We start from the raw sequence: 15,564 nt of genomic DNA on the forward strand, positions 1-15,564 counted from the left end.
GTCCTCATCACTTACTCCTTAAAAGTTATTTCATTGCACCAGCCTGCCTGTGCGCCTACCACCAGCCATGACGATCTGGCCTAACATTGACCCAGCAGACAAGCTCCGTCTTGGCCTGCCATTTACCTGGGAAAACTTAAAAGTGCCTAATGACACTTCTCTTAATGAAGAGCCAAACCTTCTGGAGTCACTGGCCACCATTTGGAAGTGGGACCCTGAATTTGCCTAAACGGAGGCCTTCTACCTGTGGAAGTTCATCTTCAGCTCTGTTCCATGTCCTGTGTCTTGCAAGCCTAACAGCTTTACCACCTGCACAGCCCAGCCATGCCAAATGCCTCCCAGAGATCTGCTTCCCAGTCTGCTTCTCCTGCAGTCAATAGTGTTCCTGAGTCTGTTCCTGACGCAGGGTTCCCAGCCCACACCTCGTCTGTTCTTGAGTCCGGGGTCCCAGTTGACATGTTATCTGTTCCTGAATCAGGGGCTTGTCTCAGCAGCCGGCAAAAAGCCTAGTCCTGAGGCTGGAATATCAGCCACTGCCAACTAGCCTGCTCCCAACGCTGTCTCTGCTGAAGACCCGCCTGTTCCTGACACACTGCCTGCTCATGAGGCTGTATACCCACTTGAGGGCGCCCCGCCAGATTATCAGGCTGCATGCCCAACGCTCCAGTTTCCAGCCTCCATTGTGTCTGGTTCTCAGCCTCACCTGTTGACTACTCTTGACCCCAGTACTCTGCTCTTCCTCAAGAGGGGACCCACCTTTGCCAGCGGCCTCCTAATCTCCCTCCAGAGGGGACCTGCCTTTGTTCCTGCCTTTGCTGACGTCTACTGGGGAGGTTTTGTCTCTTTTCTACCTCCGGGCTATGCTCCAGAGCAACTCCCCCTTTCTGTCTGGCCTCCAGGCCACCCGCCCAAGGTCCTCACCTCTCCAGCTCTCCAGCCCCTGGGCTGTCTGCCCGAGATGTCCTGCTATTTGTCTCTTCTGTCACCGGGCCATCTGCCCAAAGTTTCCTGCCGTGTGAAAGCGGGTTTACAAGACAGGCAATTCCTGCAGGATTAGTCTTTGTTTTTACCACTTGAACTGTAATCATTTAAGATTTAATCCCACTTCAAATGTCTCTGCATTATTGTTTTTCCAAGTCCCTGCATTATAATCTATGGCAACAATAAATATATCCTTTTTACTTGTGTTGCGTTGTTTACCTTGCAGTCCGTCCAGATAATCCTGGAAGAGGAACAGTTCTTTTAATTTCCCGTTTCCCAAAATACAGAGGTGTGTACTTTGTCCGATCAGACGACAGGGCTGAGGTGCTGAGATGGTTATTGTGGCTGCTGTAGCAAAGCTGATTTGGACCTTCAATTAGTTCACATCTGCTTCAGTCAGTAAGAACTCTAGTATGCAAGCACAACCTCTGAATTTAATTTATAAACCCTGAGTCAGGGCGTTTGTATAAACAGTACCTTTCAAACTATTTTGATGGTATAAAAGCCTTGCAGTTAAATGGTTCTTACAACCTATATTCCAATATGAGAAGTTTTATAAGCCTAACCCTAGTCATTTTGAAAATCCATTCATCCATCCATTGGATATACGACTCATCAGTTACCACACAGAAAGACCCCAGGTGAACTGGGGCTCAAACCAAGAACCTTGTTGCTGTGAGGCAACAGTGCTAACCAGTGCACCACCCTGCCACCAAATTTGAAAAGCATACATCTAATATATTCTGACTAAAGCAAACTTAGATTTTTTTTTTGTTTGGGATTTCTTGCTTGATTTATTACTTTTAGTAAGTAATTTTGCCTATTTGATTTTTTTTTTTTTTTTTTTCAGACTTGGTGCAAGAAATGTTGAAAGGGATATGAGCAAATGAAGTCTTAACACCTAGACATATTAAAAAAGGGCTAAGTTGTACCAAAGTTATATAAGACATTAATTTTAACTGGAAATTGAGCAGGAGCAGGTCTATTTTGTACTCTAAAATGCAGTTTCATATTTATACTTCAATGCATCAACTTGAACTTAAGGTCAGTCACTTTGAGCAGGTCTACAGGTCACTTTTATCAATATGATGAAATCACACTCTTGGTTTCTTGATAAATTCCATCCTCTTGCTTTCACATTTTGCACATCTTTCCAAGCAACTTAAAAATGATCTGAGGTTTTGCTGGTCAGTGAATTTCAGAAAAGTTGACTGCCTTAAAATGAATAGTGTGGGTTTAGAATTATTTCAGAAAGTCTTGTTTAATCAAGTCCTGTGTTGGGTGGTTAATCCTCACACACAGCTCAACACTAACTGAGGGCCTCAGCTTCAGTAATGTGAAGTATTCAAATTCTATTTCATCTTACAAGAGTCATTTAAAACACAAGATCGTGGCTTAAGCTGTGTTTTGTGCTTTCAAATCCGGCTCTGATTGTTTTATTGGTTGGAAAATCTTTGTTGTTGTTGTTGTTAATCTTTAGTTGTAATAGCTTTAAGCATAACTGTATCACCTTTTCTTTGGCTGGAGTAGGAAAAACACAGAGCATTCCTTAGTTATAAAAAGCTGCAGAGGTGCAATGTGTTAGCTGGTCAGCTTAGAAAGGAAAGGGGAAGGGACATTAGTTAAATTTGCTTAAAAACAACATTTCATCTGTCACAAGGTATCATTTCCATAAGGTGTGGAAATTAATTGGCATTACCCCTTGTTAATGCCCTGTTGACAACAGATTGCAAAACTTAAGCACGTTGCAAGATTGTGCTAGCCATATTGCTTCCATGACTACATAGTTTGCAAAATGGTTAGCTGTCAGGTCAGGTGATTTGTACAGTAGTAAATGAGCTAAACATGTACGTATGGTCATTTCACAATAAAACGTTATTACATCTCTACGAGAAGAATGATGGCAAATGCCTGTGGATTTCATTCACCCGCTGTAATGGACAAATATGCTTTACTGTTCACTATTTGAGCATTTAAAGTAAAAGAGTTCTCATTTTGCTGCAGTGAATGCACAGTATGTTACAAAACAAGACTTGAAAACTATGATCAAGCCTAAAAGGTTTGTTTTGACAGTAGAAGCCAAAATCAAAAAATCTTTCTAGCAGGCAACTTCATTCCAAGTTGTCTCCATCTGACAGCCATATAAACATTGTCACCCCCTTGACAAACTTTGCTCAGATTGTCTCATGACCATAAATAATACTCAGAAAAAAAATTGAAAAGGCATCTGAACTAATCAATTTTAATTCATTCCTTGTTGATGAAGCATTTTGGTTTTACTGTGATCTCAGTATTTGCCTGAACACACTACTTTACTTGCTTAGCTGCGTGTGGTCCGCAAGTTGTTGCTTTAGAAAATAATACCATGTGTTTCCTCCTCCTTCGTAGTCAATTATCTTGAGAAAGCAACATTAATCATCATTAATATTAGTCAGCTTCTCCTTTAACTTTATATTTTTCTTGTTACCGCTGCAACACACCATCAAAAATAGAAATAAAATCACATTTGTTTTGTTTGTTTATCATGTGACAACCCCAATACAAATGGACCATGTAACAAATATTCAGTGCAGGATGCATTGCGTTCTGCATAAGGAGGAGGAGTTGTGGGAAAAATCCAGCAAGTGTAGTCCAAAATCTAAGGATTGCCAATATTCTAGCATTTGTGTAACAGTTCTTACCATAGAAACCCCTCTGTCTTATTTATAACTTTCACACATACCTTACCCACCAAACTCATCTACTTAAAGAAAAATCTCTCCCTCAATTAAGTATCATTGCATGAGATATGACTGAATACTGAAAAGGTAATTATGTGAGCTCAGTGATGTTTTTATTTGAATGACTTTTTTAGTAGCAAGCAGGGAACAAGTAATCCTCCTTCATCCATGTTTCCCCTCAATTAACAATCTCCTCCAAAAGGATGCTTGGCTCCTCCAAGCACAAGTCAGGCTGACACTGAGAGGGCAACATCCACAACGAACGGGGTCACACTGTACCACTAAGTAGAAAAAGCAGTGCTTAGGTAGTTTGCTCCCCTGCAACATCAACTTATTTGGCAAATTATTTGTGATTCATAAATCATTGGCTGAAATAAGACAATAGAGGAATAAGATGTAAAAAATTAATTTACCAGCACATTTAAAAAACTATACTGGAGCAGGAATTAATCCTTGGTCAGTTTGTTGTCCAGTATGGACATAACTATTGTTTAACAGAGCCCAGCTTCAGACTTAGTCTGCAGCATAATTTATTACTATATTACGTTCCTGCTCCTCAGATGTTTGTCTTTCTTTTTCTGGGAGTCGCATTGAACTAACAGATGAATCACGATAACATCGTGATGCATCTGTTGAAACGTGGCTTCCCCTGGTCTGATGCATTTTTCTTATTGTCAACAAATCCCATCAAATGACCGAAAACAACAATAAATTGACCCTACTGATAAATATTATGTGTGTAGTCAATACGTCTAACTAGCACTGAACAGAAAGCACAGATGAGGCGTATGAGAATGTCATTTGTTGCGCAGGTATTTGGTCTTGCACCAAACTATTGGACGAACAAAATTTTGACCTTACAGAGGCAAAATTTCCACTTCCATCCAGTGGCACTGGATGAAAAGTTAACGAATCACTATAAATTTAACGGTAATCCAATAGTTGTTTAGGCATTTCACCAAAAACAAAAATGTCAAACGAGAGTGAGGCGATCATTAAAGTCAGCAGGCCCACCAACCATGAATGACTGTACACATTTTTAAGGCTACCCATTGTTGTGATATTTCATTATGGACCAAAGTAGTAGATCCACTCACCAACACTGGCATCCCCAGAGTCACGTCGGTAGCGTGGAAGAATGAATCTATGTATTTTTGTGAATCACTTCAGTAGGGGAAGGGGGAAGGGGCTTGTGGCTGATTGCCGCAGACAAGGCAGGGAAGACAGAAAGTACTGAGAGACAGGAGGTTTTAAACTCTTTAACAATTTGGTAAATTTCAGCTATTATGCCAAAATATTCTCTTTGTTTTAGCCCCGGCATGTATTGCTGTGACAGAAATACAGACACTACCGTTTCAAAATAGAATGAGAATGGAGATTGAAGTTACATCTGTGGCCTTTCTGCCATCTGTTTAAAGCCAGTTAGTATTTGTTGTTCAAAAGGTCAGGATTTACCCCAATAATGAGATCATTAGTTTTTGCAATATTAAGCCGTCAGTGCAGATGACCATTCTGAAGTGATACTTGGTGAAACATAAAAATGTTGATACCACTATATTCAAATACAGTGGCTTCAGAGAGTATTCAAACCCCTTCACTTTTTTTTACACTTTATTGTGTAGTAGATTTAACTCTAAATGGATAAAATTGCCATTTTTGCCTATCAGTTTACACTCACTAACCCATAATGACAAAGTGAAAACATTTTTTCAAATGTATTAAAAATCAAAGATTGGAATCTCTTATTTACAAAAAGCATTCAGACCCTTTGCAGTGGCACTCTAGATTATGGTCAGTTGCTCCTCTTTGCTTTAATTGTCCTTGAAATGTGTCCAGAAATTGACTGGAGTCCACATGTGGTAAAACTGAATTGATTGGACATACTTTAGAAAGGAACACATCTGTTTATATAAGGTCCCACAATTCACACTGCATGTAGGGACAAAAACTAAGTCATGAAGTCCAAGGACCCCTCTGTAGAACTCTGCGATAAAACTGTGGCAAGGCAAAGATCAGAGCAAGTGTATAAAATCACTTGTTGAGTGGCCTCTGTAACTGTGAAATAGAAGAAATTTGGAAACACCAGGACTCTTCCTTTAGTTGGCCATTTGGCCAAACTGAGTAACCGGGAAAGAAGGAACTCGATCAGGGAGGTGACCAAGAACCCAACGGTCACAAAACCTGCTGGAAGGCTGACAGCCCTCCATCAATCTGGCCTTTATGGTAGTGCAGCTAGATCACTTTGAGTAAAAGGCATATGACAGCCTGCTTAGAGTTTGCCAAATGGCATTTAAAGGACTCTGAGTGCATGAGGAAAAATATTCTCTTCTCTGATGAGACAAAAATTGAATCCTATGGGCAGAACTTCATACACTATGTCTGGCGAAGAATAAAAAGCTGTAATTGCTGCCAAAGGGGCTTCTGCAAAGTACTGAATTAAGGGTCTGAATACATTTGTAAATGAGAGATTTCAGTTTTTGGGCAAAATGGCAATTTTATCCATTCAAAATTAAATCTACAACACAATAAAATGTGCGAAAAGTAAAGGTGTCTGAATAGTTTCTTAAGCCACTGTATCTACTGGCACCTCTTAAGAAAACATGTTAGCAGTAGTACAAGGAGTAGGGCATGCATGTCATTGGAAGAGAACTACTACAATGGCACCAAATTTGAAAGTAGGTCGAAATGGCTTTTGACATCAGTAGCCAGTAGTTTGGGGCTGATGTAGACCAGACCGTGACAGACATGCAGAGGACAGACTCGATGGTTGGTGTGTAAAACTTGATCAGCAGCTCCTTTGTCAGGTTCAGCGGCATAGTGAGTGGTGGAGGGGTAGGGTGGTTTTAACTCGATCTATAAAACGAGCGTCATAAAAACACTATTACTTAATACTTAATATTAATATGAATACTTCATAAATTGAGGTGCCACCTGTGGGATGCGGTGAGTCTTGTTGGTCCAGTGGGACCAACAGACCGCCTTTGTTAGAAAAGAGATTTCTTTCTCTCATTATTATCATCACCAGTACTACTACTACTACTATTATTATAATTATTATTATTATTAATATTATTATTGGCTGCTATTGATTTACATGTTAACTATGGATTTAACTCCATTCAGGATTCTCCTGGTCCACCTCAACCTCCACCTACACCTCCGCTTCGGACTTAACTTCACCATTTACAAAAGGGGTTTGGCGCATAACTGTCAACCAACATAAATCCAAAATTCAGAAAGAAGGATCTGTCCGCGATGGCAAGGGACATCGTTTTCATCATTTGTAATTGAGGCTGTTTTCCCCATGGAGCTGCCTCTCAGGAAGCCTTGACTACCAGGCACGTTAACCTTAAAGGATCGATGTATTTGCAATGGGAAACGTGGCGTTTTAGGAACGTGCTCTGCCTTGGACTGCCTGACAGCCTAAGCTCGGGGCGACCGCGCACCCAGGGGTGCCCGTACATCACCTTTACCACGACTACCGATGCAACCTGCGCAGACGGTCTGCAGACTAACAGAGGGATGCCCACCGGCGGCGTTGTTCCACCGACATGTTCAGGTAATCATCATTGAATGAAGGATGGTTTGATCGTGTGCTACATGTTTCTGTGAATTTCATTCCTCCACAGGCTGAATTCGATCAATTATTATGTATAAGTAGTTTATAGTTTTACACAAAAGTCTTGACTGAGACGAAAACGAGTTGAAATGTTATCCAGTCGGCGGAAAATAATCAATACAATATTCAGTATGATACAATTTTAACGCACCCTATATTGTATATGTTTTCTTAGCCTTTCTTCGCTATAACTAGCCCCTGTATCCTTACTGAATAATTAATGGTTATGAGGTCAAACAGCGGCAGACGAAAAAAAAAAACTCCCTTTTCACAGTATTCAACTTCTTCTCTTGCTGATAATCCAGTGTGTGTCCCGGGAATTACAATCCAGGAGTGCGTTATGGGGAGTTTCAAGGATCACAATAGCTTTTTTTGTTACTTGTGTGCACTAGTAAATAAAAGTTATGGCATAAACATGTCAGACACTTAAATAAACTTAAGTCACACAGTCCTTTTTTTTTTGTTAGTGGTGATAATATTTATTTATATATCCTGAGTCCTCCTACAGTAGTTCTACTCTAGAGTCATCTCTTTTCCAGACACACGCACACACACACACACACACACACACACATACACATACACACACAATTACAGCCTATCACCACTGTTGAACGCTAAAAAAAACGGGAAAAATGGGTATTCAAGCAGTTGAAGGAAATGTTGTTCCTTCGGGCAATCCTGGGATCCTTGGAGACCTGGAACCATTTATTACCCCCGGTCCGGTCCTTCTCTCCAGTCAAGCCTCGGAGTTCGCTCTGTCCTTTCAACGATTTGTGTTAATTGACGGTGTCCGGTGTCAAGTCTGTAGACGGCCCTTGTTTTTCTGATGTGTACTCTAAAAAAAGGCCGAAAGGGTCTTTGGAGGCCGAGACACGAGCTGCGGCCGTGTTACCAGCCTCGCGCGTTTCCTTGCGTGGCTTCCTCCTGTCCCACAGATGCTGTGGCGCGACAAGTCGTGCGCTGAACCAAGTCATTTCCTGAATGCGATGTAAGCTTAAGAGTTCCCCAACTGTTCTTCGCGCGTTTATATGGGTTTATGGAGGGAACGTGTTTGCTTATTGCCAGGGTCGTCGTTAGTAGGGCAGCACCAGTGCATCGCCAGCAGGGGTCAGTGTCCCTCCGTGCAGGGACAGTCCTTGACCACATGGAGGATCGTCAACCCTGAAGTATTATTTTTAGATTTTGCACACGAGCCGCTCATATAATTTAGCTGCGCGGTGTCGCGACCGTGTTGCTCATTGTGTGCCGAGGTAGCCAGGCTGCAGCCGTGGAGGCGGCGCAGGGCTGTGGGCTGCTCTTCAGGGCGTGCCTGAGGCTGACGTGCTCTTGGTCTGCTTGACAAATCCTTTATCGCGTAGCAACGGTTGGAGCCTTCAAGACGTAGTTCTTTAAGTTATGCTTACTGTCACAGTAACGTAAAGGAGAACAGGAACTGGACTTTTGACCTGGCATTTTGAAAGTCTGCTCCAAAATTTCAGGGCAGTCCATCCACTAGTTGCACAGATATTTCACGCAAAAAAAAAAACCAAAAACAAAACTCTGAACCTCATGGTGGCACTGGAGGAAAAAGTCCAAAGTTATTAGGATTCACCCTCTGCCTAAATATGCAGGCTACAATAACCGTACCTGTCATGTGTCACGTTGCCCACTGCTTCAGGCGTCTAAATTGATCAGTAACTTTTCAAAGCTACAGTCTCTGTTATACAGAATCCCCTGTGTTTTTCTTTTTTTTTTCCACAGTGGGGAGGTGCTCCCTGTAGTGTGAAGGGTCAAGCATACAGCACAGCCATTATATCACGATTCACACACCCTGGAGGCCTTCGTCTTAGCACTTTTATATAGTCCTTGACCTGGCTGACTGAGAGCCATCACAGACACATCCGTTTTCCTGACAGGAACCTCTTGTGGCCATAAAAATAATGACCTGTTGTCTGTCAGGAGAAAGCAAGGCAAATGTAGTGTGACATTGTTATGACACTGAAAAACCCAGCGTGTGAGTTTGACATGGGAGACACAGTTCGTATTCCATCTCCATCTGACTATCTTTCCTTTATCCTAAACAAGTTTTTGGTTTTTTTTAACCGTGACCTGATCTCTCCCTAACCTCAAGCAAATAATTTTAGTTGATTAGTAACAAAAACATAACCATAGCAGTGGTCGTTCAAAAAATGAAATGAAATAAACCCTAAATGCTTTAACTGTAGTCTTTGAAATATTATGTCAGACTGAGATAAGATGATGAGAAAACGTTTTGAGTGTCACTGCAGAGTTTTAAGGATGAAAAGCATCTGCGCATTCTTGCTGGTCTTCTCTTGGTCGTTTATCTCTGTAAAGATTCTTCTGACCCTGAAACCATCCACTTCCAAACAGATAAAAGAAAAGATGGCAGTCAAACAAAGCCACCCGCCCGAAATTCCTCTTATCCATACTCCTGGCTCAGCTGTCAACAAAACATGTGTGCTGCGAACATCACAAACGTCAGCTCACATCCTGATAGTATACTATCAGCAACTAAGACTTTCTCTACTATCAGCACTGATGACATTTTCCCATGCTACTGGACGCTCCTGACAAATGTGGGGGAGCTGAACGATCTGCAGAAGTCTTCCTTTAAGTGCTTATTAAAAGCTCCCCTGTGAACCATGACCGCGAAAGGTGCTGTCTAAAACCTGGGCTAAAGAGAGATTACACAAAGGTACGTGGATCCGAAGGCTCTTCAACTCAGGAACGATGGCTGCTGGTTTTTGAGAAAAAGAAACTGAACAAACTCCTTGAACTGGAGTATAATGACATTCTACAGTGGGACTTCAGCGACTCATTCTACATCCTCACCTTGAAGCAGATACTCCTCCTAGAATGGATGGAAAGAAACTGTCCGCATGTTCGCTTCCTGCTAAACGGCAATGATGACGTCTTTGCCAACACAGACAACATGGTTGAGTATCTCCAGAGCCAAAGGGACAATGATGGAAGCAAGCACCTCTTTACCAGTCATCTGTTCCAGGATGTTGGACCCATTAGATGGCCGGGGAGTAAGTGTTTTATTCCTGTTCCTGTGCAGGAGTCAGACTCATACCCCCCCCCGTACTGTGGTGGTGGGGGATTCCTCCTGTCTGGCTGCACAGCTTTGGTCATATGCCAAATGTCCCAGTCAATCGCCATTTTTTCCCATTCACGATGTTTACATGGGAATGTGCCTGGCCAAAGCAGGACTTAGTCCTGATTCTCATATTGGTGTGAAGACAGCAGGAATGTACATTCCCTCCAAACTAGATAAATATGACCCTTGCTATTATAAAGTAGTTCTGCTTGTTGACAGATTCCTTTCAGCCCACATTTATCTGGAAAAGAATACATGACCCTAATCTGAAATGCTTTAGCACTGTCAAATAGTAACTTGAAGGTGGTGACAGAGCTTGATGGCACTAATATACACTCAGTGGCCACACAGCTCTGCCATAGATTTTACCTCCACAAAGCTCAAAGTGTTCAGGTTTTGTTGACACCATCAGAGAGATATTAAATCATCTGTATGTTTTTAAAACTTTAAACTGAAAGGTGTTTGCAATAGTATGCCACCCTCGTGTATGTAAATTGGATGGAAAAAATATTCAAAGCACTGGTAATGCTAAGTAGAATGTTATTACTTAGTACATATGGGGTATGAATAAAAAACTTACTGGGTACACATATCCGGAAAAATATATAAAGTCAAATACAGAATACTTTATAGAAAAGAGGGTAAAAACTATGTGTTTAAGAAGGACTTAGAAGTAAATTACATTATAAGTACATTGTAAATGAGTAATTACCTATTATATGACTACATGTCACAGTCATATTGTTACAGGATAACAAGACAAAAATGGGGATAACAGAGTTGTAATTACAATGGAATTGGTTATGGCATCATGTATTTTAAAAATGGTGATATACTCAGAAAAATTTACTTAGAGAAATGACACTGTGAAAAGTAATTTAAATATAGAGTACTTGTTTTCAATCAGAGCTGCAACCAACTATTATATTCATCATTGATTTATCTGCTGATTATTTTTTCAATTAATTGTTTAGTCTATAAATGTAAATGTGACAAAGTGGTTGTGTCAGTCACAACTTCCCAGAGCCCAAAGTGAAGTCTTCCAGTGTCTTGTTTTGGTATTATTACAAAGAGAAGCAGCAAATTCTCCCATCTGAGAAGCTAGATCCTTAAAAATATGAGCATTTTTAAAACTATTTTTTTGCTCAATAAATGACTGAAACGATTAATCGATTATCAAGATCATTTTTTTGATGATTGACTGATTGTTTCAGCTCTGTTATAAATATGGTATGAATTATTGTTGATTGGAAACAAAACATTCGGCTAAGCGTGGGAAGAAGGATGTACCTTTAGAGCTATAGCTTTAACTATAAAATGGTTAAAATGATAAAATACTGGGGAACAATAATGGTGTTTCGGTTCAAATGTAAGATCCATTTGACGATCAAAATTGATGTTAGAGAAAACCTAAACCAAATTTTATGTCCTGTACTTCATTACTTTGTAAACAATTAAGGAGCTCAATGCATATAATTTTCACTTAGGGACAAACATAATTGTGGTTTGTTGGACAAAACATGGTATAAAGAACAGTGTGGCAAGTTATTCATCACTCACAAAGTATATGTCAGTTATCTTGTTTTTTACCATCTTTTTTTTAAAGCAGGCATGATTGAATCTAGCTGAGGTAATGGACCCTTTTTTCTAGTAACACATTGCCCTCAGGACAAAGCACTGCAAATGTGGGGAAAAGCTCCTTATTGTCATGTAAGTCCTGGGGATATTGGCTGTTACGTAAAGTGATCACTTATCCATCCATTGTAATTATGGTGTAGTTACAGGGTATGTGGGCTGAAAAATAAAGCAGTCCCTTGTTCACACCTTTTTCAAGGTAATTACTAGGTAAATTTGGTTAAGAGCACTTATATTTGGCATTATTTATTCTGGTATAATTACAAAGTACAATCCATCACCACAATAGATACCATTAATAAGAAAACAAGACATGTCCATCTCTAAGTGTAAATAGTAAGGAGAATATAAAGCATTTGTTGGTCGAACTTTAGTGATCCCTGGATAGAGATGAATGAGCCTAGCTAACATGGTAGCTATCGGTGGTAATAATTGTCCATCGTCCCATTCTGCAGTTCATTAATTTTTTCTGTTCTTTTTCTTACCCAAGTTTGAAGTTATGGTCTAATACCTGCACACACACTGTGCATCCGTACTAAGACTGTACTGCTCCGAATCCCTTCAAGTGTAAATCCTTCTTAACACCTCGGAACCTGTTGAGTGTTACCCACCCAGTTTGTAATTATCTCTGATTGGACACATAAAAAGAAAAAATAAATCAAGCAAGGTCATATGCAAGCGTAATGTGATTAAGGTGCCACATTAGAATAAAGGAAGGAGGGGCTGAGATCATACAGTTGTATGCAAAAGTTTGGGCATCCCTTTGGGCAAATTACATATTTTGTTGATTTTTTTAAGTGAAAAGAAGTAAATACAACCTTTACATGGAAGACTCATCAAAAGGAAACCTTACCTTCAATAGTCACCATCTGAAGTCTGCAAAGTCACATCTGGATAAGCCATTGACGTTTTGGAGGCAAGTGCTGTGGACAGATGATTTAAAATTGAGCTCTTTGGCCACAATCAGCAAAAGTGTGTTTGGAGGAAAAAAGGACAATGATCCAAAGCAAACCTCAAAATCCACCATGAGTTACTTCAAGAACCACAAGCTGAAGCTTTTGGACTGGCCATCATGGTCCCCTGACCTAAACTTCAATGAACGTCACTCTGTGGGTAGAGCTTAAACATGATGTGTGTGCAAGACAGTCTAGAAATACATTAGAGCTTGAGGTGCTCTGCAAGGAAGACATATCAAACAAAATGTATGTAATTTGCACAGGGGTGTCCAAACTTTTGCATGCAACTGTATGTAGCACAGTTCACCAAAGAAAATAGCCTACAACCACTCTAAGACCAGGATTAGATTTAACTCATCGGATATCCAACGAAAACCCCGTTTTGCTCTGCAAAATGTACATGGGGCATAAACCAGTGAAAATGTGTGGAGACCGCGCTCGCAATTCTCACAGACACTCCTCCTGCTACAAATTTTCATTCTGCTCTTTTCATTTTTTATTTCATTACAGATGGATTTCAGACTTTGGTGCATTTGGAAGCGGAAAGATTGGCAAATACATATATCTGTGTGAAAGCTAAGAATATTGGAAATCTAATAAACTTTTTTTTTTGCATAGATATCTTTCACCTCAATATGACGTTGAATCAGTTGCTTTATCCTGCGAATACACCTTTATTTGAAATAAGTATCATTTTACAGTCCACCTAGATTATCTTTTTGTTAATGCACTTTTCAGGTGAAAACTGACTGGATTTTGAGAAAATTCTGGAGAATGACTCATCTCTGCATTGTTCTCCAGCTTTGTCAAAATAACACTGAAAATGAAAGACAACCTTTTTCAGACACAAGGGAATGATGGTATCCCACCAATGCAGCCTGACGCTTTTAAAAACGAGACTGAGGGCAAACAGGTTGCTGCAATTAGAGGTCAGAACACAATTATCCACATGTTAACACAGTGTGACATGTATCGATTGTTTTACTGATCGCAGCATTAATTTAAGCACTGTCACACTCATTAAATTCTCTCTTTTATGCCACAAGGGAGAGCATGGTACCATCAGATATCTGTAAGGAAGACAGCATTTGAGTGTGAATTACTTTGTTTATATGCTGCTATTTGAATGGTTCTTTTGTTTTTAACTGTTTTTTTTTTTTTTTGGAATGCGGTTTCATGTTTCATGAGTCTCCCACAGACTCACTGAGCCCAGTGTTACTGTGCTGTGAAAGTGTTGAGACGGCCCTCGAAGTGAGTGAAAAAAAGTGATCACGACATAGACACTACAGCACCACCTTGACTGTTTTTTTCCACAGCAGAAACTGTTGAGGAGGGATTCTGATATTTTTAAGAAAGAAACACATTAAACTAGCCAACAATCAAGGAACACAACACAGCAAATCAAAATGTGCTAATTCTGTCAGTGGAGCTGTCTGTGGTGAAAAATCTGTGTGTTTTGAGATAAAATGACAATAAATGTAGACTTCTCCTGCAGTATATACCCCTCACCTCCAGCTCATTGTCAGGCTAGAGAGCCTCATTGTGCATTTGCATAGTACTAAATCCTGTTTTACTTGATTCTGTTGTTGTTCAAAGGAAAAAAAAGATACAAATCATTAGTCCCCAGTTTAAATGCTTTTTTCCCCCAAATATCCAAAATTGATTCCATATGTACGCCCGTGCACAGTATTTGTTGTCATTAGAACCAAGCAACATCTCAAGTTACATGTGGGGAACACGGTGGTTAGGGAGCATCTAATCAATGATATTCCCCCTCTGTATTAAAGTTTGAAGATCGTAGCAAGGAACAAATATGACCTGAAGGGTTGCTGTTGTTCTGATGTTTTACACTGTTTAAATTAGACTACGAATTATCAGAAATAATAGCAGATACTGGCTAAATATCAACAATTACTAGGAGTCCATATGAGATGTCAAAAAAAGGGGGGGGCTGTGGGAGGATTAATGTCTTGACAAATTGAATAAATTAGTATAAAATTACTCTATTTGTGTAAGCACTGTGTTTATTATGAAATCCTTTTATATGAAACTGACCTCATTAACAGAGCAAATCAAAGAATGGAGCTCTACCACCACATACTGGGCAAACTGAATTAGAGCAACAAATGCCCAACAGAGCACAACAAAGAAGTAAACAAGACATATGGTAAAGCAGTCTGAAGCATAAAGGCCATGTGATTTTTACATTGTTTGGAGAAAATTGTCGCACATTTCCTACACATAACTGTCACAGCTGACTACATATGACTTGGCTTACTTTTTATTCTCTCCCTTATCAGAAGAGTCACTCGCTGTAATTTAAAATAGCTTATGGCATGAAGTGTGTAGTGAATCCATCAGATACACAGAGGGCTTTGAAGTCTGTGTAGTCTGTGTCTATGTAAAATGTGTGACAGCCAGTAACTTTATGTCTGACAGTTCCTCTGAAATCCCATTAATGTCAGGCAGTATTGCAGGTGTGATTTTGACTTCATTTTTGGAAAAATGGGTGTAGTAACACAAATAAGTGCTGTGACGCACAAGACGGCA

At 40.1% G+C, this 15,564-nt stretch overlaps 1 protein-coding gene across 1 annotated transcript; it reads left to right on the forward strand.

Moving 5' to 3' along the window:
• Positions 1-7,061: 7,061 nt before the first annotated feature.
• LOC120802899 (lactosylceramide 1,3-N-acetyl-beta-D-glucosaminyltransferase-like) lies at positions 7,062-14,002 on the forward strand. The gene is made up of 4 exons (XM_040151082.1): positions 7,062-7,260; positions 9,939-10,355; positions 13,525-13,654; positions 13,816-14,002. The coding sequence occupies exons 1-4, from the start codon at positions 7,062-7,064 to the stop codon at positions 14,000-14,002; spliced, it is 933 nt and encodes a 310-aa protein (XP_040007016.1).
• The last annotated feature ends 1,562 nt before the right edge of the window (positions 14,003-15,564 follow it).

The sequence above is a fragment of the Xiphias gladius genome, chromosome 17 (genome assembly GCF_016859285.1).
Source record: "Xiphias gladius isolate SHS-SW01 ecotype Sanya breed wild chromosome 17, ASM1685928v1, whole genome shotgun sequence".
Lineage (NCBI taxonomy): Eukaryota > Metazoa > Chordata > Actinopteri > Istiophoriformes > Xiphiidae > Xiphias > Xiphias gladius.

Coding starts and splice junctions, on each gene's coding strand:
- LOC120802899 (XM_040151082.1), top strand. CDS start 7,062: ATGTATTTGCAATGGGAAACGTGGCGTTTTAGGAACGTGCTCTGCCTT. Junction 7,261..9,938: donor TGTTCCACCGACATGTTCAG/GTAATCATCATT, acceptor TCTTCCTTTAAG/TGCTTATTAAAAGCTCCCCT. Junction 13,655..13,815: donor ATCTTTCACCTCAATATGAC/GTTGAATCAGTT, acceptor ATTGTTCTCCAG/CTTTGTCAAAATAACACTGA.